We start from the raw sequence: 24,688 nt of genomic DNA, 5'->3' as shown, positions 1-24,688 counted from the left end.
TTTTAATATTTCAGTCACTGGAATTTCTACATCAAATCCACTTGCATCCTATGATGAATAGCGGAGAGGAAAAGGTTCCTTCTGTGGGGCTGTTTCTTTCCTAACATAGAATGTCATGTGTCCCCTCTTATTGATTCTCTCACGCTCCTGCTTACAACATCCAGTGTTCCCAAACCAGTTCCCTCTAGTTACTAACTTACCCCTGCCATTCTTATTGTTGGCTATCTAGAGAGCTTGGGTACTTTCCAGAGCTTTGGCTGAACTGTGTTTATCCATATGGCTGACAAAGGTCTAGTATACATGGGTAAGTTGCCACTGCCCAACCTTGCTTCTTCTTAAAGGGAATTTTTTTTTCTAGGTCTTCAAAATCAGTGGTGACTTGCAGTTGTTCACTTTGTTCAGAGTCATCAGAGATAGGCTCGCCACCGAAAGCCCATGTGACGAGAAATTTGCCAGTGTGAGAATCAAAAAACTTAATTTAGAGATGAAAAGATCAGAAAACAGGTTAAGGATAATGGTTATTCATTATGGCTTCTGGGTCCTGTAAATGTCTATGTCCACCCATCCCATAAGCAAAAAGGAAAAGCACTTCAAAAAAATGCAAGCAACTTTGAAGAGGAATTCAGATTTGTTGTGACCAGGCAGGTCTGGTTGGGTTTTCACCTTGCTTCTGTGTATTCTGATGGGGCGAGTTCTAGAAAGAGCATTTCCCAGCAGTGCTTGAGGGGCCCGAGTGCAGAGGCCAGAGTGCTGATCGTTCTGTAACTGGTTCAGCATCTTGGCACATCCTCTGCCAGATCACTCATTTAGTATTGTTGACGGAGGATCACATCACGTATGTCAGCAGACCTGGGACCACATGACCCAAGTATCAAGCTCACAGTCCTCCTGCCTCTGCCTCCAACATCCTGGGAATGATAATCGTGCAGCAGAATTCCCATCATTTGTTTCATGTGCGTATGTGCATGTGTTCGTGCATGGCATATGTATGTGATTTTGATAAATACCCATTCCCTATTACCTCCCACATGTTGACACACCCCCAGCCTGAAAAAGCAATTTGAACAAACTGACTAAATATGGATTTCGTTGTCTCTGTTCTCCCTGGCTTCACCGTGTCTCTGAACCCATGACCTTTATCGAGTTCTGAAACGCATTGGCCATGGTCTAGCGGCTTTCCTCTTCTGGAAATTCCATCTCAGCCCATGTTGTGTGGTATGACTCATCCCACTGATCCTCAAGACTCTTGTCTTGATTTTTCTTCTTTCTCTTGGTAATTGGGTTTTCACGATTTCCCCGACTTTTCCTTCAGCATCAGCCCTTTGCTTTGCTCTTCGGGGGAATAAGCCCATCTCATTCTCGTGGGTTTTGAATTTTAGCATTTCACTTTTTGTTTCTGTTTTTAGTTGTATCTGTACAACTTTTCTGTCTTCATTCATGTCATCATGTATTTGTCCCTGTGTCCTGGATCTTAATTGTTTTTGGTCTCATCTGAGAGCACCAAGACCCTGACATTAGAGTGACACCCTGTATTAAAACAAAACCACAACATTGAAGCTAGGGGCATAAAAGATTTTGAGTAGTAATAAACCTCTTTAAAAGAAAGAAAAGTCCCATGGACACTCCCAACCTTGGTGGAGTGACAGGCGGATGCATTGGCCACAGAGGGGCAAAGAGGACCCAGCCAAGCCTGGATGCTTTCTTTTTGAACTTTCCTTCCAAGCTTCTAAGCACTGGTCATATTACTGTGAGCAGTGGCCTGCTGTAATTCTCCAAGTGGCAATAGAAGTCTTAGAGGGAATTTGCCAGTAGAGAAAGAACAAAGACAAGCCTTGGCCATTGATCAATAGAACACAGCCCTGTGTTCTTGTCCCTGGCAGAAACACACTGGAGCCACAGTAGTCCATATTCACTGAAGGTATCCTTTATATGAACCACAGAGCCCTCACGGTGGTCACGTGCTTGTGTGTGTTGGTTTATTTAGAGAGGTGATCACTGTGGTTGCACAAGGCCTTGCTCCCGTAGTCCTTGTTATCAGTCTTCGCTTGGATTTGTTGCTCCAGTCTTGTGAGTTGCTGAATTACCTCGTAGGCTACCTACCTCTTTTTCATGGTGCGATTCAAGACTGTGATTTAAAGTCACCAAGCCCAGTAGCGAGTACATAGTGTTGCATTAATCTGATTTGTCTTCTCCGCAGTTATTCTAGCATTACATTAAAAGTAGGACTCAGTTAAACCTCAGCGTTTGTGTGTCTGAGCAGCATGTGTTCTCATCCTCATGTCTCCTGATCCCAGTGAATAGGAAAAGCCCTTCAGATTATGCCCTTTGCTCCTAGCAGGTCAGGCTGATGATGGTAATAGTCTCTGAAAGGTATTGTTTGTTCATGATTCTTTTCACAGCGTACTTAAAATTTTTCTCATCAGTTAATAATAGCCATTTTTAAAGTTAACAAACAGTCTGTAGAAATGTGAAATTAAATTAAATCCCATCCTGTTTTATTTCAGGGAACGTGAAATATCCCCATTGGGTGGCCATTCTGTGAACCCGAAATGCATCTTTTTCAGAACATCTAGTGAGGACCAGGATGTTTGGGCTCAGGGGAAGTGCTCTAACCTAGAAGCTGCTCTAGTTAGAACATCTTACTTAGAAGTGCTCTTTATTGTAGTTTATACTGTTTTTTAGACTCTATCTATACAATTCCGTGCTGCCTAACAAGGACAGTCCTAGTTTCCTATCCAGGAAAATAAGCTGGACTATCATACCCCACCTCAAATGTGTGTGTGTGTGTGTGTGCGTGTGTGTGAGAGAGAGAGAGAGACAGACAGACAGACAGACAGACAGACAGACAGACAGACAGACAGCAAACTGCCTAAGTGGCAAAGGAAAGGAGAAGTCACTTGGCATGTTCCCTTCCTCCCCCTGTATACTGTGGTCCATGGTACCATGTATCGTACCTCATCGCTAGTGGTGGTGATCTTGTCTACATTCTGTTTTAAGCTTGCAAATGAGTTAAAGAAGGGCACACTTAACAATGTCTTTTGTCATCCACCTCTGGGTGTATCACTGGGGCCAAGTCTTGCTCTCCCTTCCTTCTCTCTGCAAGCCTAGGACAGTCTTGCTTTAAATGGTGTGTTCTGCAAGTCTCTGCTTTTATTTATTGTGGGAATTTCTCTTAGAGCTCTGTCGTGCTTTCACACAGACAGAATAGAAACATGCTTGTGATTTTTTTTTTCTTGATAGTAGCTGGGATCTATGTGGAGTAGGGGGTTTTCAAAACATTTTGCAGCCAATATGTTTACTCAGCCTCACCAGCCATGCCGGGTGCTACAGTGTATCACTAGTCCCAAAATAGGCTGCTACAGGAGGTCAGAATGGAGCATGGATTTTCTAACACAGCATGTTAGATGAAATGATTTTGTGTACCTTGAAGTGGAAAATCCAATCAGAATTTTCCACACTTTTTAGTTAAAGCAACACTGTTATTTATTGATGAAAGGTGGACCCAGAAAAATGCAGAATCGCACACAAGGTATCTAGCATATTGTTCCTGGCCATAGTAAGCAATAATTTTTTTCTCTTATAATTTAATGAAAGCTACATGAGATTTTAAAAATGGGGACTGCTTAAAATATATGGCTATATTGTCTGCTTGGGACATTCGCTGGTATGTGTGGCTCGTGTTCAGATGAAATTGGAGCCCTTTCAGAAGTTTACTTTTTGTTAATAGGTGGGCTTCATGCTTGATAAATGGCAATTTCAAGTACCCAGATAATCCATTTGGGCTTAAATAGAGCTATTTGGAAAGCACCTGAGAGTTCTATCAATAATACAAGAATGGAAGAGATTCTCTAAGCTTTCATTGAAGTAGGCTTAGAGTCTATTTAAATCTGTTACTACTTTTTAATCTGTCTTTTGGTGCACTGAATATGTATATTCATATATATTCACATATATATGTGGTATATTAGCATAATAACTTATTATGTGGCTGAATACTTGGTATTTTGAAAAGGGTTGCCGTGTCAGATTTGTGCATACATATTTAAGACAGAATAGTAACAATAGGAAAGGACTCACTGTGCGTCACTCCATTTCTAGGCATTTTAGGCCTTTTATTAAATCTTCCTAACAGAGACTGCAATTTCCACTGATGAAAGAATGTCAGAGACAGGGCATAGAAGTTGCCCAAAGCCATAGGCAAAATGGGGCTGGCACGCATTCTGCAGAGAGGACTCCTGAGTCTTTTAATCCACTGTACCTTGCAACTTCTTGGAAGCTGTGCCCTTCCATATTCATCCTGGTGATCCTAAAGACGTTGGCATATAGGATGTAACATACAGGATATGCATGTTTACTTCTCAATCATAAATATGTAAAGAATTTCTCAATGAGTCTTTCGAAGACCAATTAAGCCACTATTTTTAGATTTTTTTTAATTGATAAGCAGTTCAACTCTGTGCTATTCAGCTTGCTTTATCCTTTTCCATTTAAAAACTGGCATTAAAAATAACAAAAACATTTTTTTTAAAAAATGGGTACAAATTTGTCACCATGTGTAAATGAGATGTTTGAGTGACCTTGTGAGATCTCCAACCTCAGTTCAGCTCAGAGTTCTCTCACTCCAAAGTGTGGTTCCCCCAGCCCCCAAACACACACACACTTGCTGAAATTTTTGTACAGCATCATGTGGTCTTGTAACTGCATTTTTAGCTGTGTTCTCTGAGAAAGGAATCCAGACTTGGTGGTCCATTTCATACTTCCAAGGCAATCCAGAGAATTTAGCACAAAGACACACACCTTTTCTTCAGCGCCATATATATGTCAGCCAGATATTGTCTAGTGTGCTTGTTCATTTTTGTTGTTGTTGTTGTTGTTGAAAGAACCTAGTAGGTGTGGTTTTATAGAAACCAAAATGGAAGCTTCCATTCAGGTGTTATAGATGGCTATGCTCATGTAGGTTAAGTGTAGGGATGTAGTGCTCTGAAATCTTTCTAATTTGGGTAACAACAAATTGTTGTAAAAATATTCTTAGAGCTCAAATTTAAAGGTCTACCCCAGGCAGGGTCCTTCTGGTCATGCAAGTCACAATTTTGACTTTGAAGGGAAGATTGTGTCTTCACAGGGAGAGAACCAGAAGCCAGGCTTGGGGAAGAAGCAATTAAAACCCCCAAAGCCTTTTATTGCTTTTGATGAAAAAAAACAAAAAGGCAGAAACATCCCTGCACTGAAATATTTTCTGCTAATTAACTGTCACAAATGCGATGCCATTAGGCTTAGAGTCTCTTTGGTTAACTTCAAAGTCATTAGTGCACACTGTGACGCTCTCCCAAATTTATTTTAAGGGAAAGGAAACAAATTGACAGATCTGTAATCAATGTTTCCAAGACTTGCTTTTGATGGGACCTAGGCCTGGTTTACAGACTCCATGTCTGTCCTCTCTGGAAAAGATGGAGCTGCCCTTGCTGGGGCGTCTGGGTTATCTTGCCACTGACCATGCATTAGGGCCCACGGTTGTAAGGTTGGCAGAAGTCCCTGGGAAGGACTTCTGGATTCCCACCAGGAATGTACTTAGCTGCAAAGAACAGAAAATGAGCCACTTAAATGGAGATTTCTTTTTCGCACTTGGAAATGTTTGTGGCAGAATGTCCACAGTGAATATGTCCTATTAAGACAGCATCATCCAGAACAGGGCTTCTTTGGCCTTCTTTCCACTGTCCTTAATGTAATGCTTTGGGCATTGGGAAAATCATCATATAATCTCTTCCCTCCCCCCTCCCCTCCCCTTTTGTTTTGTTTTTCAAGATAGGGTTTCTCTTTGTAGCTATAGCTGTCTTGAGACTCTCTGTAGACCAGGCTAGCCCCTAACTCAGAAAGATCCTCTTACCTCTGCCTCCCAGGTGCTAGGATTAAAGATATTAACCACCACCACCACCACCCGACATTGAATTTTCTAAGACCCAACTGCCCTATTTAGAAAATACTAGTAATCTTACCATGCTACAGGGTGTTGGTAAGGCTTCCGGGCAGCCAGTGAGAACACACACTGTAGCAGCCATGGTAACATCACTTTTGCTAGTGGTACTGAGATGAAGATGTGAAGTAGGAGACAGGGCGTCCATCTTTCTCAAAGGTCCCATTTCTAGCATGCTTCCAGCTTTACGCTGGAGAAAACACTAAAAATAAAGAGAAGAAAACAAAAAGAATCAAGGTCTGGATGCTGAGGAAATGACTCAACAGGGTTTGAGTTGGCTTTCTAGCACCCACATGGGGGAACAGACTTATAACCATCTGAAATTCGAGCTCCAAGGGGGTCTGCTACTTCTAGGTTCTGAGTGCACATATAGTCGTGTATACAACCACACATACACACAACACATACATATACACATACCACATGTTCACATACACACACACACCACACCACCTACGCCCACATGCACATACCCATACACACACTACATACATACCATACACACACACACACACACACACACATATATACCACATACACCCACATGCACATTCACACACACACACACACACACACACACACATACATACCACATACACCCACATGCACATTCACACACACACACCACATACATATATACATATCCCATACATACATATCACACACATAGATACTACACACACCACATTCAAACACACACACTCACTTAGAAATAAAATAAGTCTTTAAAAATAACATTAAAATGTCAGATTCTTTACTCTGTCACAAACAGGATCTATTACTTCCTTGGTGAAATACATCCAAGTCAATTGTTTATGTTACTAGGCCATCTCTTTACAATAAATTTCAGCACTGTTAGAGGCTTACATTCACGTTATCGATTATTTGAATATGTGAGCCATTAATCTCCATGGCCTGCATCCATTTTGCATGTATATTTTGTGTTGTCTTTTGCATTTAGATAGAGAGGAATAGCCTGAAGAAAGTAGACTTGTGGGTATTAGCTTCATTTAGATTTTCAAGTGCTCCCTTGAGCTGATCTGACAATAAATTTCTACACTAAAATATGCCGTCAGAGCAGTGACGGCTTGGATAAACAGTGAGGTATCCTTAGTAAATAAATATGATTCATGTCATCCGCGCAAACGTCCTGTCCCTAGCCAGACAGTCTCATCCTACCCTGTTTCCTGGTTCGATAAAAAGCCTTTTGCCCTTTGTATTAAGGTTGTCTGTAATTTTAATGGGATCCTTGAATTAGTATCTGATTTTTAAAAATTGGTTCATAAAAGGATATTGACTCTTTACATTAGGGGCAGTTGTGTTGGTTATACACAAACTAGTCTCTCCTGATGGGGCTTGGAAGCCAGTGTCAAGGAAACTCTTCTGAAGTCTGACAGGGAGATACAGCTGTTTAAAAAGTGACCACGCTGACTAATAATTCACTGTGGGCGGGACAGTGATTTGCGTTTGAATAAATGAGATTGTGAAGGAGAGAGAGACGTTCTGCCTGGCAGGGTTTTTCCTAATTGCTTGCTTTCCTTCCCTGGCATAGACATTCACTTCTTTCCCAGGGCATTTTCCTGGGTAATGAGAAGAAGTTGAAATCAAATAAGGCTTTTGAACACTGAAGATGCTTGCCATGGCGCTGATGAAGAATTCTATAGATTTATAATGATTCTAAGAGGTGTCTCATATCCACTATATTAACTCTCTTCTTAGTAGCTTATGAACATTGTAGCTTTTATTGATTCCAGAGAATTGGACCCAACAGTAAGCAATAAAAGTCGATGGTAACTTTCTTCCCATAGAGGGATTTGCAGATCAATATTTTGAATTTACTGTAATTTGCTGGTAATAAATGGGAGAACGGAAAGCATTGTAAGGCCTTGCGGGGGCACAGCTGTGCAGTGCGGCCATTTTATCTCAGCTCACTGTGGGTCTCGGGCTTGCCCCAGGACCAAGAAACATAGTTGAGTGGCAGAGTTGATAGGCTTATTTATCAAAAGGCTTCATGAGTGTGTTCTAGTGACAGAAAGAGAAGTCAGACCTTGTTCACAGTGACCTTAATTTTATACAGATGCTGAAGGAACTTCCAATTTGCATTGTCTTAAAGGCAATTAAGTTCAGCATCTTGTGTTGACGTTTGATGTCCAGACAGAAGGCTGTCCCTCTTAATAAAATAGTTGAATGCATCTCTGTTGGAACCTTTGACAAACCATGGCCAAGTTCAGCATGACAGAGTGGACTGTCTCTCATGATCTTGAGCTATATTATCTAGCCCCCCTTTGTCCTGCCTGCCTTCCTCATTGAGTAATATATTTGGGTGGAAAATACTGGCACCTAGGGTTTTGGAAGCTGTCAGAACTGGGTGTTGCAAGAACACTGTGTGGTTCCAAGTGTGCCATGGTGCTATGAGCCTCATTTTGTGAGGTAGAAGTGTCCTTTGGGACACTCTGTAGCATCACCTTGGGTTGAACTAAAACTGTGGCATTAAATTTGTCTTTTTATAGATGATTGATTTATGTTTCTTTGGTTTGTGTGATATATGCCCCTCTGTGTGTGTGTGTGTGTGTGTGTGTGTGCGCACACACACACATGTACACAATTATGGTCTTATGAAATCTGGAGCTAACCTCAGATGATGTTATTTGGACACCAAACACATTTTTTCTTTTTTAAAAATTTTATTTATTTATATATTTATTTATTTATATTTATTTATTTATTTTACATTTTTGTTTCTTTCTTTTTTTTTTTAAAGATTTATTTATTTATTATATGTAAGTACACTGTAGCTGTCTTCAGACACACCAGAAGAGGGCGTCAGATCTCGTTATGGATGGTTGTGAGCCACCATGTGGTTGCTGGGACTTGAACACTGGACCTTTGGAAGAGCAGTCGGGTACTCTTACCCACTGAGCCATCTCACCATTTTTGTTTCTTAACAGAGGCCTCTCATTGGCCTGGAACTTGCCAGGAAGCTAGGCTGATTGGTCAATGAGCCCTGGAGATTTATCTCCCTATCTCTACCTGCTCAGGACGGGGATTATAAGTATTTCATTCCTGGGTTGTTGTTTTTGTTTGTTTGTTTGTTTTCATGAGTTCTGAGGACTGAGCTCAAGTCTTTGTGCTTCAATGAGCCATCTCCTCAACACAATAAATATAATCTTTAAACCTTAACCACAGTAGATCTGAGTTTTTTTTTTTCTATTGTAGCTTCTTTTGGTTTTTTTTTTAAAAAAAAAAACAAAAAGCAAACCAAAAACAAAAAAACCTCGATTTTTCAATATGACCTAACCTAGTTTCTTTCACTTCAAAACACAACACAAAAATTTTCCTTAGAAAAAGTTCTTTTGTTCTTGGGGAAAGTGAGCACTCAAAACCACAATATGGCTGTGGGCTAGAAGCTGTTAATCTTGACGGACCATGTGCGCATTGCTTGGTACATCGTGGACACTCAGTGAAAGTCGGCTGTTAGACACATACGTCTCAAATCCCCACAGAGAGCTGTGCGAACTTAGATGTGCAGTGGACATCTCTTGGGTAATCCTGAGAACACGCATGTCTTATTCCCAGGCTCGATGTTCTGACATCAGGAGCATAATGGGCTAGAAAGTCTCCCAAGCCCCAGTAATGGGCTGGGAAGGAAACTTGTTTTCCTTGCTCATTTACTTAGGGTTAGCTGATTATCTGGCTTGTTACGCCTCTTCTGCTGGAGAAAAGTCCGTGTGAAAAGTATCGTGTTCACAGGACTGCACTTCAAATAAAATGTCTGTAAGAAACAATTTAGTGTGAAATTTGCTTAGAAGAAGCTACCCAAGTCAGTTTTGCCTCATTGTGGAGAGATGTAACTGGCAGGTGTTAGCTTCTCTGAAACCCCTTGGAAGGTGACATGAGGGGAGACTGGGACAAATCCAACCAGCTGTGACCTGGTGCGGAAAGGCACTTACAGTCCCCAGGATTGGACAGGTTTGAGATTTGGGACATACTAAGACCTTTGCCGTCATTCCTTCATTGGTGAAACAGGAATAATGGTGACAATTAAATGAGCCAGTGTTTGTGAACACAGTTAAATGTCAGAGTCCATCACTATATCTGTGTTGCAGATGAGTTTAGTATAGACACACAGTTCCTACCATTCCCATGGAAAGTGTGGAGTGGAAAGGGGGTTTGTCATAATGGATGCTAACTTTCCCTACAACAAGCCTGGCACCCTGGCTTGGCAGCTTTATCCCTGGTCCTGTACTCTGGAACTCTCTTCTTGTGAACCATGTTTTACTGTTCCCTTGTCCATTTCACATTTCTACCCGTTCCCTTCTGAAAGCCCTCTGTGCTTTGAGCATCCCAGTCCCCTACCCTCATCTCCAGGCAGTACCCTGGCCTTGCCCATCCTGTTTCTGACTTTCCCAGAAGCCAAGCATGTCTTCTCAAACCCCTAAGAGGCTGTGCACTTAGTCCTGTGTTCAACCTGCCACTCTGCATTCTGCCTTTCTCTGCCTCATCCTTAGTCCTGGTGCTCAGCCACGCTCCCAGGATGCTAGAGCACACCTCTAAGACCTTTCCCATTCATTTGCTGTCAGTGAGCCATGCAACGCCCTAATGCTGGAGTGAAGCTTTTCTATCATGTCACCTGGCTGTGTTCTCTTGCTGAAGTGCTCCATGGTGTCCCCATTGCCTACAGGAGAAGCGCAGACTTTTTGAACACAGCCCGTGATATGGCTACATTCTTGCCTTTGCGGTCTGTCCTATTGAGTTTTCTTTCTTCTCTACTTTCCAACCTTTCTAAGGGTTTGCCCCAACCCATCCTGCACCCCACTTTCCCTCCCTACAGTGCTCGCCCACTCTGCCCTGAGGCTGCCTGGCCAGTGCCCAAATCTTACAATAGTAGGAGCAAGCACAAGCAGAGCATGTGTCACTTGGGAACTTTTAAATTATAAAAGCAAAAGACAGAACTGGTTAAAGTGACAACAGATGTCTTTAATTCACATGTCCTAAAAGTCTGGAAATACACAAGACTGGATCAATTGCCTGACAAGGGTCACCCAGTGCCTCATTTCTCTCCATCCTTCCCATCCAGCTTTGATGCCTATTGCAAGCTTTCAACCTCTTGGATGAGGCGTATGAGACTCTTTCCCCAAGCAAGCATCACTTTTCATCTGCTTTACCCACCTTGGGCCTCAGGCTATCTCTCAATTCATTTCCATGACTCAGGAAAGTAGCTTTGCGACTTGCTTCACTAGTTCAGAGCTTCTTCTGGTGCAGTCTTCTCAACCTTTCTAATGCTGTGAGCCTTTACTACAGCTCCTCATGCTGTGGGGACCCTCCAACCATAAAATTATTTTCATTGCTACTTCATAACTTTAATTTTGCCACTGTTATGAACCATAATGCAGATATCTGTGTTTTTAAATGGTCTTAAGCAACCCCGATAAAGGAGTCATTCGACCCCTGAAGGACTCTTGACCTCCAGGTTGACAACCATTGTTCTCAAGGCTAAGGCTTGTATTGGTTTTTTCATCAGTTGCTGTTGTGCATAGCAGTGGTCTGTGGGCAAGAAACAGTGCTAGCCTTCCTCAAAGGAAGCCCAGCATCCCATCCTTTGCTGTTGAATACATTGAAGAGCCCTCTTCCATCCCAGACCCTTTCACACTGCATTTTCCACTGAGTGAAGTCCTTTATCCCCAGAGCTGGCGTGGTCTCTGCCATGTCAACCTTTACTAAAAAGTGTGTGATTGAATAAAGAAAACCCATTTCGCTTGCTTTAATCCCCAAATGTGCCCTTGTCTTCACCCTTGGCAGAAGATTTTTTGCCTTCTCAGTAACTGAATTTATAGAGCCTCAAGTGAATAACTTCAGTTTTGCTTTTAAAATGTGTCTGTTTCGGTCTCACTAGGGGCGAAGTTGGTGTCCATGTTGTCTTTCTCATCTTGACATTATCACTGACAAACCTCCTTCGACTGTATTTTCATCAGCCCTCATCTCTCAGCCTCTCACGTCACCTCTCTGTGTTCCCTCGAAAGGTTCATGTCTTGAATCCTTGGCCCTGGGCGTGTCATATGGACAGGAGACCTTTATGAGGTAGAACCTACTGGGAAGTAATTAAGTTATTAGAGATGCCCTCTTCACAGGAGATAAGGTATGTTCAGAATGGTGTGGCCATATGCAGGATGCTATCTGTAAAAGGGCTTTCTGCATTTCTTATGGGATCTTAGGTCCTACTGGAGTGAATTGTTATAAGAAAGAAAGAAAGAAAGAAAGAAAGAAAGAAAGAAAGAAAGAAAGAAAGAAAGAAAGAAAGAGAGAGAGAGAGAAAGAGAGAAAGAGAGAGAGAAAGAAAAGAAAGGAAGAAAGGGAAAGAAAAGAAAGGAAGAAAGAGAAAGAAAAGAAAGAAGAGAAAGGAGAGAGAGAAGGGAAAGACAGAGAGAGAGAGAGAGAGAGAGAGAGAGAGAGAGAAAGAAAAGACAGAGAGAAAGAGATGGGGAGGCGGAGAAGAGAAGAGAGAGAACTATCCTGGCCCCTGAATCCCTCCGGTTTTCTAGTTCACCATGAACTCTCTTCTGCACATGCTCTATCCACTGTGACCATTCACCATGAGGCCAAGAGATGTTCTCACTTGGATCCCCAACCTCTAAAACTGTGAGCCGCACAAACTTCTTATGCTAAAGAATTACTCAGCCATACAATGTAAAGTACTCTAACATATTTTCACGATGGATAGATGGGGGAGGGGGGGGGTGATGTTGGATAATGATGCTGCTGATAGTGATGATGCTGCTGCTGCTGACAAAGTTTGTGTGTGTGTGTATGTGTGTGTGTGTGTGCGCGCGCGTGCGCGCATGTGGATTGTATGTGGAGAGGGGTGTATGTGCACCTATACATGTGAGCTGAGACAGAAGAGGACATTGAGTGTCCTGTTCTGTTACCACCCTTATCTCTGGAAACAATGTCACCCATTGAGCCTGGAGCTAGGCTAGCAGCCAACAAACCCCAATGATTCTACTGTCCCCCACCCCCTCAGTGCTTGGATTGCAGGTGTGTGTGACCACACCTGGCTTTTTAGGGGAAAACTGGGGGTCTGAACTCAGGTTCTTGTGCTTATGTAGCAAATATTGATACCCAAACAAGCCTCTCCCAGCCCTTGGCTCTCTACCGTTACCTGGTGAGCTTGTTACTCTAGTCAACTGCTAGTCTCCTGTGGACTTTTGCTGGGGACGTTTGGTAACCTATCCAGACAGCCAATGGGTTTATGATTTTAGGCAAAGAAAGAAAAATAAATCCTGCAAGAAATAAGGGGCTGCGTTGGTATCTTGTCCTCACTTCAGATCTCACTGCTGTGGTCTTGGTATCCCAGCTCTTCTTTCTCTGTGCAGAGAACCATAAGTTTTCAGGGCCATTTCCTGAAGCCGTCTGAGAACCGAATTTGCCTTCTGCTCTGGTTCATCAGCAAATCCTATGTGAGATCCAGATCTCTGATACAAGCATTTCTGTCCCCTGTCTCTATCTTTGGCCTCTTGGTGACAGAGTCAGATGGCCGGGCATTCCTTGAGGAGAAGCGGGCCTCTGGATGATCGCACCCCAGGTTGCTTTCCCGTGGTGTTCTGCAGTGAGCATTCTGTTGTAGAACGGTGCCACGCCACGGTGCATGGGGGTGGTATAGGTCCTTCACCTCTATCACTTCCCACCCACACACAGGAAATACCATCACAGCTTAGCCCTGTTGGCTCAAATGACAGCCTAGGAAATTACTATTCCCTAAAGGGGAAAAAAAAAATTCTTAAGGTAAAGAGTTTATGCAAACCAGTAGTCTTTAAAGGGATTTGAAATAACTAACCTCTAATAAACAGTTGCTGCAAACAGTGTTTCCTCTCTCTCTGGCTCTCTAGGGGTCACGCTTAGGCACTGGCTTTCTTTAAAGCTCCTTAGGTGACATCAATGTGTAGTCAGGTTTCAGAATCTCTACTGCAGCCAAATCAACCAGTGCTCAGAACTTCTGCTTGAGCAGAGTTATGTCTCCCTGTCACCCTCCCCCCACTCCCTCCCCCCCCGCCCCCCCCCCCAGTTAGCATTTACACATCCAGGTTAGACTGCACAATCTTTTTACTTTTAATTTTTTATTGGTTATTTTATTTATTTACATTTCAAATGTTATCCCCCTTCCTGGTTTGCCTTCCACAAATCTTACACGCGTTCACGACCGGCCAGGAAGAACGCAGCAAACCGGAATCTTCTGCGGCAAAGCTTTATTGCTTACATCTTCAGGAGCCAGAGAGCAAGAGAGCAAGAGCGAGGGCAAGAGCGCAAGAGCGCAAGAGCTTTATTGCTTACATCTTTAGGAGCCAGAGCGCAAGAGCGCAAGAGAGCGAAAGCAAGAGAGAGAATGGTGAAACCCCGTCCCTTTTAAGAATTATCCTCCGCCTAGGACGTGTCACTCCCTGATTGGCTGCAGCCCATCGGCCGAGTTGTCGTCACGGGGAAGGCAGAGCACATGGGGTGGAGAACTACCCTTGGCACATGCGCAGATTATTTGTTTACCACTTAGAACACAGGATGTCAGCGCCATCTTGCAACGGCGAATGTGAGGGCGGCTTCCCACACACAAACACCCTATCCCACCCCTCTCTCCCCTGCTTCTATGAGGATGCTCCTCACCCACCCACTCCCACCTCACCGCCCTAGCATTTTCCTACACTGGGGCATCGAACCTTCACAGGACCAAGGGCCTTTCCTTCCATTGATGCCAGATAAGGCCATCCTCTGCTACATATGCAGCTGGAGCCATGAGTCCCTCCATGTGTACTCTTTGGTTGGTGATTTATAGACTACACAGTCTTGCACCTGCTGATACTTCTTGGTTCATTGAGAACCTGTATCTGTTTCCCTGAGTAGCCTCTTTTTTTTTTTTTTTTTTAACTTTGGTTTTTTCGAGACAGGGTAGCCCTGGCTGTCCTGGAACTCACTCTGTAGATCAGGCTGGTCTCGAACTCAGAAATCCGCCTGCCTCTGCCTCCCGAGTGCCGGGATTAAAGGTGTGCACCACCACTGCCTGGCTCTGAATAGCCTTTAAATGTTCTGTCCTCTACCTCATATGGTTCCCATCCATGGCCAGATATGCCCCTACTGTGTATACCCTGGCTCTTTGAACTCCCTGAGTAGGGAGAGAGTGGCAAGCACATGTCATAAGCGTCAGTGAGAAGATAAAGATGCCAGTGTCTAGGCGAAGAGCTAATGTGAAGCACTGGACCACTTGACCTGCTCCTTTCTGGAAAGTACTCAGAGGTAGTTCTGGTTTCTGCCCCTCTGTTTTCAGGTTTTAGGGGTGGCAAACTGCACAGTCTCCATCTTGGAGGACTTCCTCGTGCATGCATTTGGTGGCCTTTGCCCTATTCCTTTTTGTGCTCATGAGGGAAGCTCATATTTCTTCTGATTGCTTGGCTGGCAGCTGGAGCAAGAGACCCAGAAGTGACCATCTGACTTAGGAACCTGCCAGGAGCCATGTGATAAAGACTGGGAGGCAGTTAAAAATACAACCTGTAGGAGGCGCTCTCTGACGTGGTTCCCTTTCAAGGTGCACCCAGACTTTAATTTCCTGGTTCTGGCCTGGTTTCTGACCCTGTCTTCCCAGACGTCTTGTTGCCATAGAAAGTGCTGGTTTAGGCCCACAAAATAAAGACAGCCTGCTTCAGGTTCTGTTGCTTTGAGGAGACCCAGCCTCTTCTCCTGCTCTTTAGCGCAGGCAGTGGATCCTTCCGGGAATGCTTCTCCGTGGTCTGTGTCCTGGCTGTTTCATCTCGTCCTTCCAACTCTTCTCTCTTCCTTGCGCCCCAGGTTCATTGCTCTCCACACCATCTTATATGCTGAGGATTCCAGTCTTTCTGTAGCCCCAGCCCCTTTCTAAAACCCATATTCATATATCTATCGCTGCAGACATTTCAGGATGATAGCCGCATATGTACAGTCTTGATGTTACACGTTCATGTCGGGCTTCTGTTCCATGAAACTCCCACAATACTTAGGGTTCCTAATTGTGACTCCTCCGTGAGTTTTCTTTATGTTCTGTGTCCCACGCCTATCTCTTTAATACACCGTAGACGACACATTCTTCCTTGCAAGCAATTTTCCCCCCACTTGAGGCTGAGGTTGGCTGGTAAAAGCTCACACACACACACACACACACTTGTTGGATTTCTCTTGTCCTGAAAACCTGCGTGAATTTTCTTCTTAAATTTGAGAAAATATTTTTTAATATCTTTAGTCCCTCTGCTTAGTCTGTCTTTTGTTTTGTTTTTGGTATTTGTTCTTGTTTTTTGTTTTGTTTTTGAGATAGGGCTCTTTCTATATATAGCCCAGAGTGGCTTCCATTTCTTAGGGTCAAGAGATGCTCCTGCCTCAGCCTTTTTCGTGCTGGGTGACGTGTGAGCACACTGCGCAAGGCCATGATCAGTCTTACTGAGAGATCTCAGGAAAAAGACAAATCTCAGAAAAAATTACTTAGACTTCATACTAGTTTTCAGGGTAACGATTTAACGTTCTTAGGAATGGAACAAAGAGTATATCAAGGAAATAATGATAAATAGCAGTTTAAAATATATTAAGCCACTGAGAACAAATATATTGGCTCATGGCCTATAGTACCAGCACTTGAGAGACTGAGTGAGGCAGGACACTGCCCATCTGGGCTACAACCTGAGACTGTTTCAAAACAAAAACACAAAAAAAACACTAAAACAACAAAACAATAACAACCTCCCCCATCAATCAAGCAATCAATCAATCAATAAATAGAACAAAGTCACAGAGCAGTCAGTATCTATGAAAATACTTTAATCTTCTTAAATATGTTCTCAATCTGGAAATAACTAATAAGCATATTTAGTTCACATAAATGCTTCTTGCCCCTTTATTTCCTTTGTGTCCCATTCCCTGACCCACCTCCAGTTCTTACCTAATACAGCCTTTAACACATATGCCCTATATACCAAATGCTAGCTTTGGTTTATGACCTGGGCCAACACACACATCTTACCTAATTATCTAAGTATGCGTTAGTGACCTTATCCCACCAGTAAGAGAAGCAAATGAAGACACACACATGGAGCACCATCGGGGCACAGGCAGTAAAATGCCCCGATGCTGTTCATCTGTGCCTGACCTGTGCTGATTTATTAGCATGCGGTCTCCATACGTTAGGGCAGGAGCCAGCGAATGCTCGGCTGCCTGCAATCGCTAACCCCCTGGTATTTGCAGACTCAGGCTGCTACTGTTCACAAGGTCTTGGCCACGGCACATTCGTTTCTCTCACTTTATTACCATCACATCTGATTCCAATTTGCTACCAAATTGAGTTTCCCATCCCGAGCCTGACATTCAAGCCGTCAGGTGGATTAGCTCCTTCAGCTTGGTTAGCATGGTGGCTCCAGGTCAGCTGACAGTGGCCCCATTAAATGTCCTCTGCTCCTCATCCTGGGAGCTCAGGTGCCGTCCCGTCCTGTGGCGCAGGGGAGTTGCGTGGGCCACTGTAACCTTTCTTCTTATTTAGAGCTCGTAATTCTAGGCCTACTGGAAAGGCTTCTGATTAAAAACAGACTTGGTTCTTATCCCCTTATCTTGACTTTTCAGCAGCTTTTTCAGAGAGCAAAACAACCAGGGGTTGTTTCAAGGACTATGATTGATTGAGCCCTCAGTTCCCCACTTGGCCTTTCCCGCTTCTGTCTTCTGAGTTCTCTATTTACATACATAGTTGATATAGCATCGGATTTATTACTCGCTTGTTCTTACTAATAATGCCTCTGGTATTGTCCATGCTGCTGTCTGATCCCGTTTCTGCCAGAGCAGTAGTAACCATTTAGTCTCTAGGCCTTTTGCTGAACAAGGTGTGTCAGTTCTTTCCCAAAAGACACAATCTAATGAGTTAGGACTTTTAGGAAATCATTTAAAAAAAAAAAAGCCAAATACAAAACTAATTTCTAGTGTTTACTTAATCAAAGATTCATATACAGAAAATTGTTCATTGGTTTTCTGTGTGCATTTCAGCCCCTGAGGAGACTATCCTGGTTAAAGACTGTCTTCTTGTTATCAGCAGATAAAGGCGCATTTCTGTTTTAGATCACGAAGCCAGCTTTAGCTAGCACTGTAATATCTTGGCAGATAATCAAAGATTCAAGGGGGGAAATGTTAAAACAAACAGAAAGAAAGAGTTTGCTATGGGGGAGTAGGGTGCTTCATTTCTTAAATTACTGATTGTTCTACCCAGCACTAACTAGTGATACATTATGGTAACTCCGCGGGAACGTATTTATAAATTAGCAGGGAGGTCTGTATGTCTAAAGCCCTCGCCACATATCTTCCTTGCCCCTCCTTGGCTGCTCTCAAGGCCGTTTTCTATAAGCTGTGCTAGAGTAAATTGCATTGTTCAGAAGTGATGTCCGAGGCCGTTGCCCATGACAAACATTCAGGATCCAACAAAAATAGAGGGCAGGCAAGGTGAGTGTGGAGCGGGGGGGGGGGGGGGGGGGAGATGGGGGATGGGGTGGGGGTGGGGACACCTTTCCAAAGAAGATGCTCGATGGCTCGGGCTTCTGAGAAACACCAAAAGTGAGCACTCTGGGGCTGAATGGCCAAATCCAGACTCTTCAGAATTTGTAGTGTACTGAATTTTAAGTCGGCCTGGGACTCATGCCGCCTGGTTCTTTAATTACTGTCATCCAGTAATCCATCAGGAGTGGGGTCTGTAGAAGGTCTGTAGTGGATGGACTGTGTGTGTCTGAGTCGGGATTTTGTGTGGGGTTTGTTTGCTTACTTGGCTGGTTGTGAAGGGTTTTGTTGTTGTTTCTTTGCCTCTCCTGTGACTCTGGAGATAATGATCTTAATTTGAGGTAAGTGTGAGAGCGTACTTCAGAACTATAAACACTCTGGTAATTGTGGCTGTCTGGTTACCTTTTAGAGGTTCATTAACCTACTTTTCAATACGTAAGAAAGAAATGCCACTTGTTTTGAGAAGTAATTCCAGAAGAAAAGCCAGTTGCAGGCTCCCTTTCAAATAAGAGAGTGTGATGTTTGGTGTGTGTCGCGTTTTGCCTGAATGTGTTTCCTTGGAGGGTAAGTTGACCTGACTTAGTAATCTAATTGCCCTTTCATTTCACCTTTCCTTAGAATGCTCCAGACTCTCTCCTGCTTCTGTCTGTTGCTGGTCTAAACAGGCCCCCCACCCCCCCCCACCCCCCCACCCTCGGTCCTTCAGACTTTCCTCAGTCAGAGGACAGTGCAACTCAGCTCAGGATCTCAATCAAGCGGCCTTGAGCAGATGGAAAGGTTTTAGGCTTTCAAATCAAATCAGCTGTTTGTAGTATAAATTCCCCTTCAGACCTCTTCTCCACACACAGCAAGAGTGGTGTTGGGAGGGATCCAACATAAAATTATGCCATCAAAGTCTTTGGTGTCTAGACAAGGCCAAATCAAGGCCAAGTCTGATAATGTCCATTGGTATTACTCAGTGTCCCGGTGACTTTGGCTGGTGACTTTGGCTGGTGTGGCATCTCCCATGTGTGTTTTCTCTTTTCTTTTGCAGAAGGAGCTGAGCCTCCCCCGAAGAGGAAGTCTGTAAGTACAAGGACTCTCTTTCTTCAGTCTCTCCTTTTGCCTTGTGTGTAATGTGGTCATTACTGGCGATTGTAATGTGGTCGTTTGATGGCGACTGAAAGATTTAATGAATCGACAGACACACATGAATTTATTTATAAAAGGCAAAGTAATGATCTTATCGTAATTTGCTGGATCTGTGTGTGAGCACTGGAAACTCTTACTAACTCCTAGGAGGAGCTTCAGTTTTACAAATTCAGCTATATAGCCAAGCAAAAAATGTGATTTGATCTGCACCTAACACAAAGTCTCCTGAGTCAGGAGTTAATGTGTTTCCAGATATTCTTGGAATCTGTGGTTGTTCTCTGTTACAGATGTTTTGGCACTTGCATGGATGAAGTCTTTGAGTGAGCTACACTTCCTGCTGTTAGATCCACTCTTGTTGAAATGGTGCCCATAACACTCTTGGAGTAAAATGACAGATTTGCAGACCTTGACTTGATTCTTGGTACTATGTCTCCACCTCTCATTTTTAAGGCTAATTCTATACTTGTGCAGATCATAGTTTTATTCATTAGCCATTTCCAGTGTGAACCTATTCTTTAAGACTTTCCTACCTGTAGGATAGCTTTCTTATCATTAGTACTATAGAAGGACTGAATTTGAATTTTGGGGATTATTTTTTAATCAGGTTTGTGTTGAAGTCTGCGGTACAGTTCCTCTTAAAATAGGGTATTTAAGATAAAACTGGCTAATCTCACTGTGGATGAATAAAAACCGATATGTTGACTATCTTCATCTTTTGATGAAACCCAAACAGCATAATTTGTGAACTTTTAAAAAGCTTTGTTTGTTGTTTGTTTTTATTTGTTTGGTTTTGTTTTGAGACACAGTTTCTTTATGTAGCTTCAGGTATCCCCAGCTGTCTAAACCATTTTATTTCTTAGACTACCTGGTGGGCAGTTGATGACTTTTGCCTTGACTGACTCCAGCTTCTAGCCTCCCTCCCTAGCTGTAGATGAACTGCCCCATCCTTCATTCGGAAGTGCCTTTAGGACTCAATGCTTTCCCTTTCTGTGTCATGGTTAGGACCCTGTTCCCCAAACTCAAACTTGTGATATATTGCTCATCACAATGAGAAATCAGAAGTGAAGAAACTAGAAAAACTACATGAACCCCCTTTGCAGGCAAGCAGGCTTATTTTCTCTATACTTTTCTCTGATACTTTATTTGAAAATCTTAGAAATTTGGTCAGGTTTTGTTTTAGCCTTTTTAGTAATTCTCCATAGCTTTGTTAGTATATTTCCAATAACTATCAAAAGCTCGTACGAATTAAGCAATTAAATGTATCATACCTGTTTAAGAGCTAAATGTTAAAAAAAAAAGAAAGAACTAAATGTTGCTTTCACAGTGAGGTCTGAGTTCTGTTCATTTTAGCTGATAGCCGTGAATCGAGGTGAAGAAGGAGAAAATATAATCATTCCTTCACTTGAGAAAAATAAAATCATATATTTTTTTAAAAAGGATAATGAAATAAATGTATTTGGAGCCTGAGTCTTGAATTATATAGAGCATTTTAGGTCCCTTCCCTAATAAAAACCAATTGATTTATTGGGTGGCAGAATGAAACAGGTGGGGCAGGTTAGCACAAGGCCTCTGATTTCAGTGAATTTTGTGAAAATTAATATTTCCAAATGAATCAGCCCCCCCCCCCCAAACACAGTTTTATATTGACTACAGTCACTCTCAAAGAATTAACTGTGTCTGATAATATAGCTGTTTAGAACCCCACAGTCTTCACCATCGTCAGTGAATGCTACACAGAAGGTCAGGAATTATTCTCTGCGTGCACAGCCTTTTATGATACCAGGAAAAAGAAATGCACTTAAAAACAGTGGCAGGCTCATTTCAACACAAACCTAATGGAAGAAGACAGCATAGCTTTTGGAGGTGCTGGCTTCAGCCAGTGTCACCGTATATGATTGTTCTGTTAGCACTTTCTCACCTTGTGGGCTGTGAAAAATGTCTCCTAGCAAGTGCTTTGAACTCCTGTGCTCCTCTGCAGGAAGACTGGGCCACCTCTCCAGCCCCCTGCTGTTGGGTTGAGTCTTCTTACTTCCCAGGTTAGCATGGAGGGCACAGCTTTACTGTCCTTGGTCCCCAAGCCACAAGACTGAGCTTGTCAGGGGTGCTGTGCCTCAGAGGGAGTCACTTTGGCTTGACATATCTATCTGCTGCTTCTAATTTGTGCATCTTGAAGTTTTTATTTTAGAATTGTATTTCCATTGCTTTGAAACTTATAGAATCTGTTAGCCTTGGTTGAAACGTTTGAGTTTTGTTTTGAATATGCTAAAAATAACTTTTATATGTGCAGTCCAAAAGCCACATATATGCCACTCTTAAAAATAAAATTTTCATAAATAAAAAAGAGAAAAATATGCTTTCTTATGATTGAGAGATTATAAAAGCAAACAGTTTCTAGACCACCTTATTTAGTTTTCTAATTTTTGCAGTCGTTTTGCAGGGCACTTGAATGAAGACTGTATGGCCTTATATAAAGTTAAAAAGGTGCCAGAGTTGATGAAAACCTTTACTCTGTAGTGCAAAGAGCAAAAGGCAAGAAGAGCCAAGGGACCTCCTGCCTTCTAGGCAAGATGTTCCTGGATAAGATGTGACCTCAGCTAAGTTTCCCCTGAGGCTTAGCAGTACTCTAATCTTCTTTAAGGCCTCAAATCTTATCTCTGTGCCAGCTTGCTGTATTAGGTGGATTTTAGCTTCGCTTTTCCATTCAACGAAGGCTTTGGATCTCCGATTCTCGGAGCAGTCTTTTCCTTCCGTTTCTTTGGAGCTTAAGTTACCACATTTCCTGTGCCATCTCTCCTCACAGTCTATTAGAATCATGGTATTGTTATAGCTATGCAAAGGGATACTATATAGAAGGTTAACTCTTGAGACAAATATGTTGATGTACAAGTCCCAGAGAGAAGGCAACACTTCCATTGTGAAATGTAAAATAACGTAACAAAATTCCGCTGTTTCTGAATACCCTCACCATAGAAGTGTGAGGCACGCATGGGGAGCAGCTTTGTGTGAAAGCTGCTACTATAGAAAATGACAGAGATGTCACTTATGTGGTTCTTATAGGGAGGAGCTTCATGTATCATTAATGTGGCTGTAGTGCTAAGTACACAGGCATACATGCAAGATATTATATCTTCTATGACTTAACTTACTGGAGTGTTTGAAATTGCAATTCAGGCTTTGAACCAAACCCTTACCTAGGGGTAAAAAAATAGCTTAAATAGATATTTTAAGATTCTATTTCAAATATCAGGGTGGATCATAACTGTATTTTATTTCTTGATAGTCTTGTGATCTCCTGATGAAGATTGCCACAAATGACTGCAGTTTTATAATACTTGAAAGGCCCCTGTGTTGGACACTATCGGCTAATGCCAGAGTGTACACTAAATTGTGTGCCTAGGTTTCAGGATTCTTAAAACTGCTTCTGATATGCTGCCGGGAGGTAGGCAAGGAGGAAAAATGAGATCAATGTGTTTATGGTGATGAATTATAACTTTGAGCTTCAGAACGAGATTCTGGCTGTTCTCCCTGTCAAGCAGGGTGCCTGGTACAGGAATATCTCCAGTACGCTGTTTATGGAATAGACACAAGGCTGCCTTCCACTAGTCAGGTAACCCCTTTCAGAATACATGTATTGGGCTGGATCTCTGTAGCCCCCTTCACCAAGCCTATCTGCTGGGACAGAGATCTACCGGCACAGTGGCAGATTCCACATCTTTGCTGTCATCAAGTCAGCCTGGAACACACACACTCTCCTGACATGATTTTTATTTGGCTGGTCACCTCTCTCTCTGTTGGCATTGCTGGTCTCCTACTGAGGACTTGCCTGGCATTTTAAAATAGAAAGCTGTCCCTAGGGAACTTGTTTTTAGGCAAAGAAAGTGGGAAAAGTGGAAAAGGCAAAGATCTGAACTGATGGACAGTGCAGAAGAGAAGCTGGGCATCTCTGACAGCTACCACTTATTCTAAAAGGCCCCTTTGTGCTTTGTTAATTGCCTAAATAAACAGCTCCCCAGGACAGAGGCTTTTAATTTATTTTATTTATATTTATGGAATCCCCTAGAGTGCTTGTGTAGTGTTTATGCCTTGGTGAGAAGAGCAGGAACTTGGCTAGAGCCAGTTCTTCCCACCCCTCCTCTCCTACTTTTTAAAATGGGCTTTCACATTTTTCAAAAAAGCAAATGAAAACTGCACTGTCTATTCTTAGCAATAGGTTCTCCCTTCTGCTTAACATGCTTTTCCCTCTACCATGTTTAATTGTGAGCTTTGTCGTGTTCCTGCATGGAGCCTTGTGGGCCTGCGAATCCATAACATCATTGTGCTGACCCTTTTATTCCCGTAGAAGCAGTGGAGGATACTTGGGTAGTTTCTCAACTCTGTATTCTTTGTCCACACAAGCTTTCGGGATGGGCTTTAGGGGTACCAGCATCAGGAAGCCAAAGCGGTAGCAGCTCCTAACATGCATGGACACTCTAGCGGGAGATGTGCACATGCGAAAGAATGGCGCCTGAGAGAAGGTGCAGCACCTTGTTCTATTTCAGTTTGTTGATGTAGCAACAACACTGGCATATCTTCACCAACTTCCATTTATTCTCTCTACACCCTTTCCCTTCCTAGTTCTGAAAGTAGCTATAGCCCACTGGTGCTGGCTATGGTAGATACACATTAGGAGTGTAGATAGACTGAGATAGGCCAGTAGGAAGCTCGGCTCCACATCTCTATGTAGAGCAGAGTCCATCTCCATCCCACCTCCTCTGATATTCCCAAGAACCATCAATGCATTCATGTGGATCTTGAAGATAATTCCCTTCAATGCTGTACTTACATGTGCCTGCCTTGGGGTACAGCAGAAATCTCATTAATGGGAGACTTCTGGTGGGCTGGTCACCTGACTGCTGTTTTAGGTTAAAAACATGGTCTCTGGCTACCTCAACATGCTAGGTTTGGCCAACCAGCCCAACATGCCAGTTAGGTAGCCAAGTAATCATAAGAAGCAGAAAGGACTTGTTCACTGTAGCCATTTTGGAAGTATAAACACATAAAGGAGCCATTGGCACC

At 42.9% G+C, this 24,688-nt stretch overlaps 1 protein-coding gene across 13 annotated transcripts in view; it reads left to right on the top strand.

Moving 5' to 3' along the window:
- Positions 1–24,688, top strand: part of Mast4 (microtubule associated serine/threonine kinase family member 4) — a 602,614-nt gene that overhangs the window by 290,011 nt on the left and 287,915 nt on the right. For all 13 annotated transcript variants that reach the window (XM_017315531.1, XM_017315530.1, XM_017315529.1 and 10 more), the window contains one exon: positions 19,536–19,567. In XM_017315531.1, coding sequence (XP_017171020.1) covers positions 19,536–19,567 — 32 coding nt within the window. The remainder of the gene's footprint in view (positions 1–19,535; positions 19,568–24,688) is intronic.

Source organism: Mus musculus, chromosome 13 (genome assembly GCF_000001635.26).
Source record: "Mus musculus strain C57BL/6J chromosome 13, GRCm38.p6 C57BL/6J".
Classification (NCBI taxonomy): domain Eukaryota; kingdom Metazoa; phylum Chordata; class Mammalia; order Rodentia; family Muridae; genus Mus; species Mus musculus.
Note: the sequence above shows the minus strand (reverse complement) of the source record. Positions and strands in the feature narration are given on the sequence as shown.